This window comes from Ranitomeya variabilis, chromosome 1 (genome assembly GCF_051348905.1).
Source record: "Ranitomeya variabilis isolate aRanVar5 chromosome 1, aRanVar5.hap1, whole genome shotgun sequence".
Classification (NCBI taxonomy): domain Eukaryota; kingdom Metazoa; phylum Chordata; class Amphibia; order Anura; family Dendrobatidae; genus Ranitomeya; species Ranitomeya variabilis.
In genome coordinates this window covers 796299015-796313774 of record NC_135232.1, presented here as the reverse complement: position 1 = coordinate 796313774, position 14760 = coordinate 796299015, and the positions used below count along the sequence as shown (strand labels likewise).

Below are 14760 nucleotides of genomic sequence, written 5' to 3'. Positions count from 1 at the left end.
ATACTACGTGGGCTGTGCAATATACTACGTGGACATGCATATTCTAGAATACCCGATGCATTAGAATCGGGCCACAGTCTAGTATATATATATATATATATATATATATATATATATATATATATATATATATATATATATATATATATATATATATATATATATATATATATATATATATATATACTAGCTGAAGAGCCCGGCGTTGCCTGGGCATAGTAAATATCTGTGGTTAGTTATAGCACCTCACTTCTCTTATTTTCCCATCACGCCTCTCATTTTCCCCATCACATCTTTCATTTTCCCCCTCACATCTCTCATTTTCTCCCTCACACCTCTCATTTTCTCCCTCACACCTCTCATTTTCCCCCTCCTCTCATTTTCCCCCTCACTCCTCTTATTTTCCCCCTCACTCCTCTCATTCCCCCCTAACACTTGTCATTTCGACCTCACATCTGTCATTTTCCGATCACTCCACTCCACTATTTTCCCTCACTCCTCTCATTTTGCACTCACACCTTTTCATTTTCACCTCACACCTCTCATTTTCACCTCAGTATATACATGTTTGTCATCTCCCTTATATATAGTATACACCTGTATGTCATCTCCTGAATATAGTATATACCTGTATGTCATCTCCCCTGTATATAGTATATACCTGCTGTGTGTCATCTCCCCCTGTATATAGTATGTACCTGTATGTCATCTCCTCCTATATATAGTATATACCTGTATGTAATCTCCTCCTGTATATAGTATATACCTGTGTCATCTCACCTATATATAGTATATATCTGTGTGTCATCTCCTCCTGTATATAGTATATACCTGTATGTCATCTCCTCCTATACATAGCATATACCTGTATGTCATCTCCTCCTGTATATACTATATACCTGTAGGTAATCTGCTCCTGTATATAGTATATACCTGTGTGTCATCTCCTCCTGTATATAGTATATACCTGTATGTCATCTCCCCTGTATGTAGTATATACCAGTGTGTCATCTCCCCTGTATATAGTATATATGTGTGTCATCTCCTCCTGTATATAGTATATACCTGTGTCATCTCTCCTGTATATAGTATATATCTGTGTGTCATCTCCTCCTGTATATAGTATATACCTTTGTGTAATCTCCTCCTGTATATAGTATATACCTGTGTGTCATCTCCCCTGTAAATAGTATATATCTGTATGTCATCTCCTCCTGTATTAGACCTCGTTCACACGTTATTTGGTCAGTATTTTTACCTCAGTATTTGTAAGCTAAATTGGCAGCCTGATAAATCCCCAGCCAACAGTAAGCCCACCCCCTGGCAGTATATATTAGCTCACACATACACATAATAGACTGGTCATGTGACTGACAGCTGCCGGATTCCTATATGGTACATTTGTTGCTCTTGTAGTTTGTCTGCTTATTAATCAGATTTTTATTTTTGAAGGATAATACCAGACTTGTGTGTGTTTTAGGGCGAGTTTCGTGTGTCAAGTTGTGTGTGTTGAGTTGCGTGTGGCGACATGCATGTAGCGACTTTTGTGAGATGAGTTGTGTGGCGACATGCGTGTAGCAACTTTTTGTGTGTCGAGTTGCATGTGACAGGTTAGTGTAGCAAGTTGTGTGCAGCAAGTTTTGCGCATGGCGGGTTTTGTGCGTGGCGAGTTTTATGTGTGGTGCCTTTTGAGTATGTGCAAGTTTTGTGTGAGGCAACTTTTGCATTTGTTGCAAATTTTGTGCATGTGGCAATTTTTCCGCGTGTGCAAGTTTTGCGTGTGGCGAGTTTTCCATGAGGTGAGTTTTGCACGTGTGGCGAGTTTTGCATGTGGCGAGTTTTGAGCGGCGACTTTTGTGTTTCGACTTTTATGTGGCGAGGTTGGTGTATGTGTGGTGAAATGTGCGCTGAGGGTGGTATATGTGTTCGAGCACGTGGTAGTGTGTGGCGCATTTTGTGTGTGTGTGTTCATATCCCCGTGGTAGTGTGGTGATTATCCCATGTCGGGGCCCCACCTTAGCAACTGTACGGTATATACTCTTTGGCTCCATCGCTCTCATTCTTTAAGTCCCCCTTGTTCACATCTGGCAGCTGTTAATTTGCCTCCAACACTTTTCCTTTCACTTTTTCCCCATTATGTAGATAGGGGCAAAATTGTTTGGTGAATTGGAAAGCGCGGGGTTAAAATTTCACCTCACAACATAGCTTTGACGCTCTCGGGGTCCAGACGTGTGACTGTGCAAAATTTTGTGGCTGTAGCTGCGACGGTTCAGATGCCAATCCCGGACATACACACATTCAGATATATATATATATATATATATACACACTCACCGGCCACTTTATTAGGTACACCGTGCTAGTAACGGGTTGGACCCCCTTTTGCCTTCAGAACTGCCTCAATTCTTCATGGCATAGATTCAACAAGGTGCTGGAAGCATTCCTCAGAGATTTTGGTCCATATTGACATGATGGCATCACACAGTTGCCGCAGATTTGTCGGCTGCACATCCCAAAGATGCTCCATACAAGGCAGGATGGATCCATGCTTTCATGTTGTTTACGCCAAATTCTGACCCTACCATCCGAATGTCGCAGCAGAAATCGAGACTCATCAGACCAAGCAACGTTTTTCCAATCTTCTACTGTCCAATTTCGATGAGCTTGTACAAATTGTAGCCTCAGTTTCCTGTTCTTAGCTGAAAGGAGTGGTACCCGGTGTGGTCTTCTGCTGCTGTAGCCCATCTGCCTCAAAGTTCGATGCACTGTGCGTTCAGAGATGCTCTTAGGCCTACCTTGGTTGTAACGGGTGGCGATTTGAGTCACTGTTGCCTTTCTATCAGCTCGAACCAGTCTGCCCATTCTCCTCTGACCTCTGGCATCAACAAGGCATTTCCGCCCACAGAACTGCCGCTCACTGGATTTTTTTTCTTTTTCGGACCATTCTCTGTAAACCCTAGAGATGGTTGTGCGTGAAAATCCCAGTAGATCAGCAGTTTCTGAAATACTCAGACCAGCCCTTCTGGCACCAACAACCATGCCACGTTCAAAGGCACTCAAATCACCTTTCTTCCCCATACTGATGCTCGGTTTGAACTGCAGGAGATTGTCTTGACCATGTCTACATGCCTAAATGCACTGAGTTGCCGCCATGTGATTGGCTGATTAGAAATTAAGTGTTAACAAGAAGTTGGACAGGTGTACCTAATAAAGTGGCCAGTGAGTGTATGTATATATATATATATATATATATATATATATATATATATATATATATATATCATTGTCTAAGGGTTTTTCCGTCTGTCTGTCTGTCTTTCTTTCTGTCCTGGAAATCCGAGTCTCTGATTGGTCAATCAGCGACGGGCACAGTATCAACGTAGATGTCATAATGGTTGCCATGGCGACGATGATGTCTTAAAGGTTGCCTTGACCAATCAGCGACGGGCACAGTCTGCCGCGAATTCTGGAATCAGCATTGTCCATATACTACGGGGACATGCATATTCTAGAATACCCGATGCGTTAGAATCGGGCCACAGTCTAGTATATATATATACACTCACTGGCCACTTTATTAGGTACACCTGTCCAACTTCTTGTTAACACTTAATTTCTAATCAGCCAATCACATGGCGGCAACTCAGTGCATTTAGGCATGTAGACATGGTCAAGACAATCTCCTGCAGTTCAAACCGAGCATCAGTATGGGGAAGAAAGGTGATTTGAGTGCCTTTGAACGTGGCATGGTTGTTGGTGCCAGAAGGGCTGGTCTGAGTATTTCAGAAACTGCTGATCTACTGGGATTTTCACGCACAACCATCTCTAGGGTTTACAGAGAATGGTCCGAAAAAGAAAAAAAATCCAGTGAGCGGCAGTTCTGTGGGCGGAAATGCCTTGTTGATGCCAGAGGTCAGAGGAGAATGGGCAGACTGGTTCGAGCTGATAGAAAGGTAACAGTGACTCAAATTGCCACCCGTTACAACCAAGGTAGGCCTAAGAGCATCTCTGAACGCACAGCGGGTCGAACTTTGAGGCAGATGGGCTACAGCAGCAGAAGACCACACCGGGTACCACTCCTTTCAGCTAAGAACAGGAAACTGAGGCTACAATTTGTACAAGCTCATCGAAATTGGACAGTAGAAGATTGGAAAAACGTTGCTTGGTCTGATGAGTCTCGATTTCTGCTGCGACATTCGGATGGTAGGGTCAGAATTTGGCGTAAACAACATGAAAGCATGGATCCATCCTGCCTTGTATGGAGCATCTTTGGGATGTGCAGCCGACAAATCTGCGGCAACTGTGTGATGCCATCATGTCAATATGGACCAAAATCTCTGAGGAATGCTTCCAGCACCTTGTTGAATCTATGCCACGAAGAATTGAGGCAGTTCTGAAGGCAAAAGGGGGTCCAACCCGTTACTAGCATGGTGTACCTAATAAAGTAAATAAAATCTTATTGAGATGATGAAACTGGTGTGCCCTTGTGAATGCAGCTTGGTAAATGGATGGCACCAAGGACTTGGATATAACATTGGAGCTACGGTAGACTTCCTCTGAAGAATGTGGGACTATTCCATGGCTGGCCTGCTCGATTACCTGAACCCCGTCTCTGATCTGTGTGCATATTATAGATCATCATGGTGAACACTGTGGCTTACTTTTAGAAACCATTCCCTGATCTCCCAGGACTGGACCCAATCCCTCCCTTGGCTCCACATGTACAGTTTATGCCTGCGTGCACCGCGATTTCAGATAATCCGTCTGCATCTGTGCTCGGTAGCGGCTTCTATTGAGGTGCACATCTGTTGTTTGGCGTGGGCTAATTTTTACATGTTACAAAGGACCCCCCGGACCTACAAAAGCCATCACTGCAAATTGGGAGATCCACGTGCGGCAGGCTTCTGTCATGCATGTTCTCGTCATGACTTGCGACAGAACATCTACATGGAAGAAAAGCCGACCTACCTGTTCCCTTGTCAGGCTTACATAACCCCATTCTGGGTCTGCAGACAGTTATATAAGGAGTGGGAAATGCTTAATTTTGGAAACTTTCTTGGATCGTCAGGAGGAAATTGCTGTTGCAAATGTGAACTTTGTTTACCGCTAATTAGGTCTCCTATAAGTGGAGGAGGAAAATGCAGGTCAGCCAGCAGGGTCCCATATTGCTCAGATCAATATGTCTCCACCGTGTGACTTTGTGATCGATGCCTAGAGCAGCAGGGACTTCAGGCAAGCATTAGCAAGCTGCAGACGGTTATCAGCGGGCATGGACAGCCGCAACTTTCTTGTCAGCAACCCTTTCACAACCACAGGGTTTTGCCATGAAAGGTCCCTCAGATAAATCTCGTGTCTCTTAAGTCGGAGGACCACCCCAGATATCCATAAAAAATGGATTGTGATTAGTGATGAGCGAACATGTTCTGATAAGGTGTTATCCAGCACGCTTGTATGCTAACCGAGGGTCTTCGGCGTGTTCGAAAAATATGTTCAAGTCCCTGCGGCTTTTAGACTGCCACAACACATGCAGGGATTGTCTGTTTGTTAGGAAAACGTGCACATGTTGAGTATTTGAGTTTTTACCTCAGTATTTGTAAGCTAAAGTCAGGAGTGGGAGAGTAAAAGTAGAATAGAAACACGTCACCACTTCTGTATTTATCACCCACTCCTGGGTTTGGCTTACAGATACTGAGGTAAAATACTGACCAAATACTGCTAGTGTGCATGTGGCCTAACAGTGGTATTGGTGTCACAACTATTTTGCCAATATATCACGTTCCCCTTTTTTATCTTGTGGTATTTGTTGTTCTTTTATTTTGTACATAAGTCTTGTAAATTGCGTACGTGATTCATTAATTTTAAGCAAAGTAAAAGATGGTCTTAATCTGTTGTGTTTTTTTGTGACTTCGTAGTGCAAAAAGGTCACCCGTTATGCCAAACATGGCTCAAAAATTGCACCAAAATATCTGATGTACAAAACTATTCCAGGGGTGGGATTCAAACAGATAGATGAACATGGCACAAAATACTAAAGATTAGACACACAAAAACAGGTGCAAACATGGTAATTAATTGGGACCACGGTGGTTACATGCTGTATGTTAAAGGGAATCTGTCAGTAGGATTAACCCAGCTAAGCCATCTATATGGACATGCAAGGTCATAGGACGCTGAATAAAATGACACTTTGATATCTGATCTGATGTCTTATTGTAGAGAAATCTTGTATGTAAATGAGCTGTTAAGATCTATGGGCCGGAGCCGGACACTGATCTGCATGAGAATCTGCCTAAAGAGGTGTGAACAATGACTGAGCATTAGAAATACAGTGATAGCCGAAAGTGTTGGCACCCTTTGAAATTGTTCCAGGAAATTAAGTTTTTATTATTTTATTTATATGTTTTGTTATACACATGTTTATTTCCTTTTGTGGGTATTGTAACAACAGGGAAAAACAGAAAAAAAGGCAAATTGAACATCATTTCACACACAACCTCAAAAATGGGCCAGACAAAATTGTTGGCACCCTCAGCTTAATATTTGGTTGCACACCCTTTGGAATAAATAGCTGCAATAGATGGCTTCCTATAACCATCAACAAGCTTCCAACACATCTCATCTGGAATTTTGGACCACTCTTATTCCAACTTCTCCAGGTCTCTCATATTTGAAAGACGCTTTCTCCATACAGCAATTTTAATATCTCTCCAGAGGTCTTCTAAGGGATTTAGATCCAGATTTATTCATGGCACTTCTGAACTCTCCAGTGCTGTTCCATCCTTTTCTGAATTGTTCTTGAAGTATATTTGGAGTCCTCCTCAGTTGCGTGCCATAGCGCTTTATTTCATTCAAATATCAACAGATAGTTTGCACTGACACTGATGCACCCTGAGCCTGCAGGACATCTTGACTTTCTTTGGAACCTGATTAAGGCTGCTTATCCACCATCCCAACTATCCTGCTTTGCAACCTTTCATCAGTTTCTTTTCTGCCGTCCACATCCAGGGAGATTAGCTACAGTGTCATGGGTTGCAAACTTCTTGATTAGGTTGCACACCATGGAGAAAGGAACATCAAGATCTCTGGAGATGGACTTGTAACCTTCAGATTTTTTATATTGTTCAACAATTTGGGATCTCAAGACCCCAGACAGTTCTCTTCTCCTCTTTCTGATCTCCATGCTTAGTGTGGCACACACAGATACACAATGCAAAGATTGGAGTCAACTTCTCCCCTTTCATCTAGTTTCAAGTGTGATTTTCATATTGCCAACACCTGTTACTTGCCACAGGTGTATTTGAACGAGCATCACAAGCTTGAGACAAAATTGTTTAACCACGTTGTGTGAAATTATGGCCAATTTGCCTTTTTTTCAGTATTTTTTTTTTTTTTGTGCTCCAATATTCACAAAGGAAATACCGTAAACGTGCATAACAAAACATGTGGAACTGCAATAATTTTCTGGGAGAAATACTTCATTTTCTGGAACACTTTCAAGGGTGCCAACACTTTCACCCATGACAGTATGCTTCTCTGTGTTTCTCCGACTTGCCTAATGTTTCATCACATGGTGTTTTCAGATCTGATCTTATCTACTCTTGGCGTCCTTTGCATTGAATTGCCGTTCAATAAAAGCACTGTTTCCTTCCATTGCTTGTCATTTCCATGAACAATGAGTCGTTTTATTTTACCCTTCTGAATGCTTGGTGGGCGGTTCCGTTCAGAAATGATTACTTATTACCGGTATATTCGGATTCCTTTTAATATTGGACTTTTATCGCTTGTGTAATCCTGAGCATGCTTGTCACATTAGCATCTCGTACACTCGCACGCTCCCACTAACACCCATTCTGGCTTTCTCCTTTCAGACGCTGATTGCCCACTAGCTTCTTTTCTGTTTTGTATGTACTTTTGCATTTCACATTTGCCAAATATTCCATTTTAATTCCCACATTGTGAACTTTCTTTTTCACAGATTGTGCTGTAAATGTCCATAAAAACTGCAAGACATTACTACCTGAATGCGCCAGCAGCAAATCAAAGGTACAATTTATCTTCTGTATCACTTATTCCATGAGCAGTGGCAGAGTTACATGGGCACGTTGTTTAGGGCATATTTGCTGCGGACATCTATTACATGATTCTCCTCCCATGAAATATGATTTTGTCCGAGACTCTTGATTTATGGGAATGAACATCAGTGAAAAAAATAGTGTTGCATGTGGATTTATACATTAATCTTTGATGCGCGCTGGACGGATGTGAGCATATGGGCAACTGCTTTGCGCAGAGCCAGGAAATTTCCCTCTCTGCTCAGATTTTGCAGGGTACTAGATTGTTACACTTAGAATCCAGACTTATGCAACAGCAGAATTTTATGTTCTATCATAGGTGCATAAAAACAGAAGGATGTGACCATTGGGCTCTGTAGACCTTATTGACTTCTTATCTGGTCCTTTGTCATCGGGTGCCCTAACAGTGTTTGTAATTTTCCCTGAAAAACAGCACTACTTGCTGTACTAAGTTCAATTTCTTTAGCAAGCGTAATTTAAATCTTCATACAGATGTAAATGGAGCCTAACCTGGAAAATATTGGTGCAGACTTGTCAAGATCATGAATCCCTCTACACTACCTGGGCATAACTACTCTGGATGGCATAGTTTAAAGGGAACCTGTTTGTCAACAACTGCTATTAAAGGGAATCTGTTACCCCAAAAATCGTATATGAGCTAAGGCCACCGGTATCAGGGGCTTATCTACAGCATCCTGTAATGCTGTAGATAAGCCCCTGATGTATCCTGAAAGGTAAGAAAAAGAGGTTATATTATACTCACCCAGGGGCGGTCCGGGTCCGATGGGTGTCGCGGTCCGGGTCCTGCGCCTCCCATCGTCATACGATGTCGTCCTCCTCTTTGCTTCCTGTCGCGGCTCCTGTGCAGGTGTACTTTATCTGTCCTGTTGAGGGCAGCGTAAAGTAGTGCAGTGCGCAGGAGCTGGGTCTCTCTGACCTTTCCCGACACCTGCCCACTGCAGTACTTTGCTCAACAAGGCAGACAAAGTACGCCTGCGCCGGAGCCGCAACAGGAAGACAAGAGGACGTCGTCATCGTAAGAAGATAGAATGCGGCGGACCCGGACCGCGATGCTCATTGAACCCGGACCGCCCCTGGGTGAGTATAATATAACCTGTTTTTCTTATCTTTCAGGTTACATCAGGGGCTTATCTACAGCATTCCAGAATGCTGTGAATAAGCCTCTGATGCTGGTGGCCTTATCTCATATACGATTTTTGGGGTGACAGATTCCCTTTAACCTGCAGTTGTGAGGTTAATCTGCAGGTTAATAGCTTTCTAAAGCAGCGCGACCGCCGCACTGAAAGCTTGGCTATCTGGAGGAAATGAACTTTTTTTTTCCCTCCTGGAGGCCTCTAGCTTTAAGTTGTCAGTCAAAGCCCCTGGCATTGCATTACTGCTCTGGAAAATAGTATACGCAGATATTGGCACATAATTTGGCCAATTCATGTGTGCCCAGCAGCCAATGACAAGGCAATCTTCGTTGCTGGGAACCTATCCTAATGTGATTCCTTTCCTGGGCTGGGCCTACATATATATGGGTAGATAGGATCCTGCTGTGATTAAACTGCCATGGGCTGGTGGGTGGGTATCTATGCTTGACTAACTTTTTTTTTTTTTTTTTTTGCTTCTCCTGGACTGGGTTATGTATATTGCTACACAGCATCTTATGTAGTATGCAATAAACTTTGTTCCTATACCCAAATTTCTATGTGGCTATTTGTAATGAATACCGTGTTTTTTATGGAGTTTCATTTCCAGAAAAGAGTGGGAAAAAATTGGTGGACCTTTAAAGAAGACATGTCACCAGGTCAATAGTGGCCAGTTTTTGCTCTTATTTTATTCCCGCTGGTCCTCTAATTATTTTTCTTTTTTGCTTTGTCAGGCTATGTGCGCACGTTGAATATTTGCTTGCAATGATTTCTGCAAGATTTCTGCATCTCTTGGCAGGAAAAATTCTGCAGTAAAAACGTGCATTTTTCATGCGTTTTTGTACAGCAATGAAGGCTTTTTTGAGCTAAATAAAGATACTGTATTTTTCACTTTATAAGACTCACTTGATTATAAGACGCACCTAGATTTTAGAGAGGAAAATAAGAAAAAATATTTTGAGCCAAATAGTGTGCACAAACCTTTAATAAAATACAAAAATATTATCTGTGGATGACGCTCTATTCTGGGGGATCTGTGAATTACAGTACAGTGCCTGCAGTAGCATATATTGTGACTACCACCTTCCTCCTGGGTTTTTGCTGTGGATTGACGGACTCAATTGAAGTCAATGGGTGCAGAAGCGCAAAAAGAATTGACATGCTGCAGAAAAAAAACACACTGCAAATACTGACTGAAATTTACTGATCATGTGCACAACACTTCAGGATTGTCATTAAATTACCTTGCACAAGGATTCCATTGCGTTTTTGGACCATTTCCGTGCGGGAAAAAAACGCAGTGAAAATACATCAGAAACGCATCTTGTGCACATAGCCTAAGTCTGCCCGGTTCCAGAGAGATGGGCAGTTTTTATATAGTGCTACTTTTTATGGTCTTTTCCAAGGGGGCGTGACTAATAGGATTCTCTGGGGGGCATGTCTTTGAGCTGTTGGGCATTATTACCCTGTGAGCATAAAAATTATTGCTAAAGACCGCAACAAATAGCACCAAATAAAAAGCAATCCAATTCTAGGAATTTAAAAAAAATGGGGGGAAAAAAACAGAATTCTCAGTGGAGGAACAGGAATAAAAGAGCAAAAACGGTTCACTTTTGACCTGGTGACATGTCCCCTTTGTCTTCACTGAGCTGTAAGTGCATATGGTTACTATAAAAATCTTCCCAGGTAATTGAGGGGCCTCATAAGGAGAGGATCTAATAATTTAAAAAACTTTAACACTCTATACTGCTGAGAAAACAAAAGTAATGTGGTAAAGCCACATCCAGTGTTACAGAAGAAACATTTCTGAGAAAATATTTATCCTTTTTTTATGTCTTTTTGTTTTCTCAATGAAAGAAACTTCTAAGGTTTGTTACTCCTGTTTCTCGCCACACTCCAAAGACATCCTGATAGGGGATCTAGATTGTGAGCCCCAATGGGGACAGTGCTGTGGAATATGATGGCTCTATATAGGGGAGTAAATAAATAATCTCAACCTATATAGGTGAGCTAACCGGGAACTTGCTGGATATTGCTATTCTACACTGTACAACATTATGGTTACACAATAATTAGCATACATTGCTGGTGCTGTACCGCACCTTTTTAGGAGTTGTGTTTAATATCAAAAACCTCCATTACAACTTTTCTTTCCTCTGCAGAAGGACAGTTCCCACAAGCCTGTAACATCTACCCAAGTGTCATCTGTGTCATATCAGCAAGGTACCGACATGCTTCTCTTTACTACTTGGGCTATGTGCACACATTGAGTAAATGGATGCGGAAAAAATGCAGCTGCAAAAACGTGCGTTTTTCAGGGGATGTCTTTTTTTCCATTAACAGCAATACACACACAAGCTGCACATACACGTGTGTGCCTGTATATACACACACTGCGCATATGGTACATACCAGCCTGTGTCCCTTCAGTTCCTCTAGACTCCTGCAGTTAAAAGACCTGCTCCTGCCCCTAAAAGCGTGCTGGCCCTGGCAATTCACCAGTTTGTCTCCCTTCCCCAAACACTGGTCCTGGCTGTAACGAGGACTTATTTTTGGATTAGGGCTGATATTTCAAGCATACTCCAAAAATTCTGTAAAATCATGCTAAGGCTTAATTACGGAGTAGGTCTTATTTTCAAGGAAGCATGATGTTTGGGACTTAAAAACATTTTTCTTTTTTTTTTTCTTGACTGAACCTTTTCTTTTTATGGGGTGAAACGTACCGTAGTTTTGAAAGGCACCATTGTGTAATTAAAAAAAATATATAGCAGTGCTACCATTGCTTTTGTGTTTTACATGTTTTTCACAAAGAGCCACAACGTTACATTTTTGTAGACTTAGCCACATGTAGACTTTTTTTTTTGCAGGGCAATTCACAAATTTATTAGAACTATCCTAGGATGTATGTTTTTCAGTATTATTAATATTATGTTTGAAGTGTTTATATAAATACACTTATGATATTGCTATTTAACTGACAGACAGTCTGTTAGGCCGTGTAAGCTTATAGCCATGGCAGCTGGTCTAATTGAGGCACCACTGGCACCTCGTGTGATGGAGCGCTGATAGGATGAGAGCGGGACCCTTTCCCTCTAATCAACCATCTAAATACTAATACTGTTGACTGTGGCTCTTCTGATCACTACTGTCAGCCAACTCCAGGCTCCCCTTAGTTATGGCACAAGTGCAACTTCTGCACCCTTGTGATCACTCAAAATGGTTCGTCAAGGTGGGCCCACTGTGTCAGCAACAAGGCATACTATTATTTTAGGGTGTAGGGATGGGTTAAAAAAAATAGTTGCCCTGCCTTTCAGTAAATGTAGGAAAGGTTAAATAAAATGGATGGTCTGCCTTTAGCAAAAAATATTTACTAGTACCTGAAAGCAACTGCTTGCCTAAAGGGAACCTTTCACTGTTGCCCAAACCATTATTCACAGCTCTTCCTATGGTCCTCAGACGGCTCTTGTGAAGCACCTAAACGTTTCAGAGAAAAAGATACCTGGGTGTAATTTACACAGTCAGGCTCTGATTCATGCTGACCAAGCTTTGGGCAGCATGAATTGACTGACAGGTTCTTTTTAAAACTTAGGAAGAAGGGCAAACGTTGATTAAAACATATAGGCCAGAAAATAAGTTATCCAAGTAATTTTCAACTTATGATTCATCTGCAACTCCTCGCTGAAGGACCCCCAAATACTACTTTTTAGTGTTGGCGAAGACTACTGTACGTGTACAGAAGGACTGGGCAAAAAGAATTTGGACAAGCTAGCTCCCATTATGTTCAAAGGGGTTGGCCATCTTTAGGGACAATTCTTTTAACTTAAATACATGTAATTTGTTTTCAATATCTTTTTTTGCAATTGTTTCATTATAGATTTTTCACAGATTGGCTTTTTGTTTAACTGCACGATTTACTTTAATGTGGTTTGTGGCCTTAAACTAGCTGAGAGGAGCTCCAAAAAAGACGGATGAGAAAGTTACAAATTTTCCTGAAAATGGCTGCTAGTGGAGGACCATGTGGCCAGATGTGTTCATCACCTGAGAAGGCAGGTGGCCAGGTCTGGTCACAAAATGACTGCTAGTGAAGGATCATGTGGCCATACGTGTCCATCAGCTGAGAAGGCTGGTGGCCAGGTCTGGTCACAAAATGGCTGTTAGTGGAGAAGCATGTGGCCAGATGTGCCCATCACCTGAGAAAGCTGGGTGGCCAGGTCTGGTCACAAAATGGCTGCTAGTGAAGGATCATGTGGCCATACGTGTCCATCAGCTGAGAAAGCTGGTGGCCAGGTCTGGTCACAAAATGGCTGCTAGTGGAGGAGCATGTGGCCAGACGTGTCAATCACCTGAGAAGGCTGGTGGCCAGGTCTGGTCACAAAATGGCTACTAGTGGAGGAGCATGTGGCCAGACGTGTCAATCACCTGAGAAGGCTGGTGGCCAGGTCTGGTCACAAAATGGCTACTAGTGGAGGAGCATGTGGCCAGACGTGTCAATCACCTGAGAAGGCTGGTGGCCAGGTCTGGTCACATGCTCCTCCACAGAAGTTTTATCAAAAGTCCCAAAATGTTTAACACACCTCAAAATCATGCTACAAAACCCTCAATCCCCAGACTATAATCCAGAAAAAAGGTGTGGACTAAGTTAAATTTAAATTTAAAATCATCTTTAATAAATATATAATAAAATACACAAAAAAAACAGAAAAATTCACAGTACATATGATGGGGACAGTGAAACACCCTAAATCAGGTAGCTGCCAAACTCAATTGATAATATCACAATCTCAAAATAAATATTGGACACATGAATTGTGTAAAATGCATGTATTACTAGGCCATTATATAGCAAAAAAGTGCATAGTGCCTATTAAAGTGGGGTGAAAACACCCTCAATGCAATGCTATATATATATAAACAGCCATCTAACCACCTTACATATAGGGTATAATGCAAGGCTGGTGCATCCTCAGTGCAGTGCTATATATGCATAAACAGCCATGTAACAACCTTACATATAGAGTATAATGAAAAGCTGGCATAAAGAGATTGGCAAATGTTAACTTACATGGTCAGCTGTTTCCCAATGGCACTGCCCCCAACACCCCTTGACAGCGCCGTTTCGCCTAAATGGCTTCCTCAGATATGGGGCATATGTTTGGAGCTTCTCCTCCACAGAAGCCATTTTTTCGGTAGAATTGCTGGTCAATTTGTAAGGAAGCTCCTCTAACAAGAGAAAGGGATCAACGTCTTTATTAAAGAATCCATCAGTGAGCTTGTTCTGACGGTCTAACACAAAAGCTTGTAGCTCAGTTTTGTGTGTTTCCAAGCTCCTCTCAGTTGCTTTATGGCCACAGACTACCAGCTTTATTTCCCTGCAAAATTTATAATGCAACCTGTAAGACAGCTGCAACACATGGGCCACAGAGACTCAAAATATCTGAGCTTTCCCAAGATACTCGGATAACACCCGAGCACGCTCTGGTAACACCCGTGTGAACTGTGCCCGGAGTTGGATACTTCTGTTTGGTTCTGGAGCTCGG

At 42.1% G+C, this 14760-nt stretch overlaps 1 protein-coding gene across 4 annotated transcripts in view; it reads left to right on the top strand.

Moving 5' to 3' along the window:
• ARHGEF18 (Rho/Rac guanine nucleotide exchange factor 18) overlaps window positions 1-14760 on the top strand; it is a 138803-nt gene that overhangs the window by 89597 nt on the left and 34446 nt on the right. For all 4 annotated transcript variants that reach the window (XM_077273533.1, XM_077273525.1, XM_077273546.1 and 1 more), the window contains 2 exons: window positions 7976-8043; window positions 11386-11446. In XM_077273533.1, the coding sequence (XP_077129648.1) occupies window positions 7976-8043; window positions 11386-11446 (129 nt within the window). The remainder of the gene's footprint in view (window positions 1-7975; window positions 8044-11385; window positions 11447-14760) is intronic.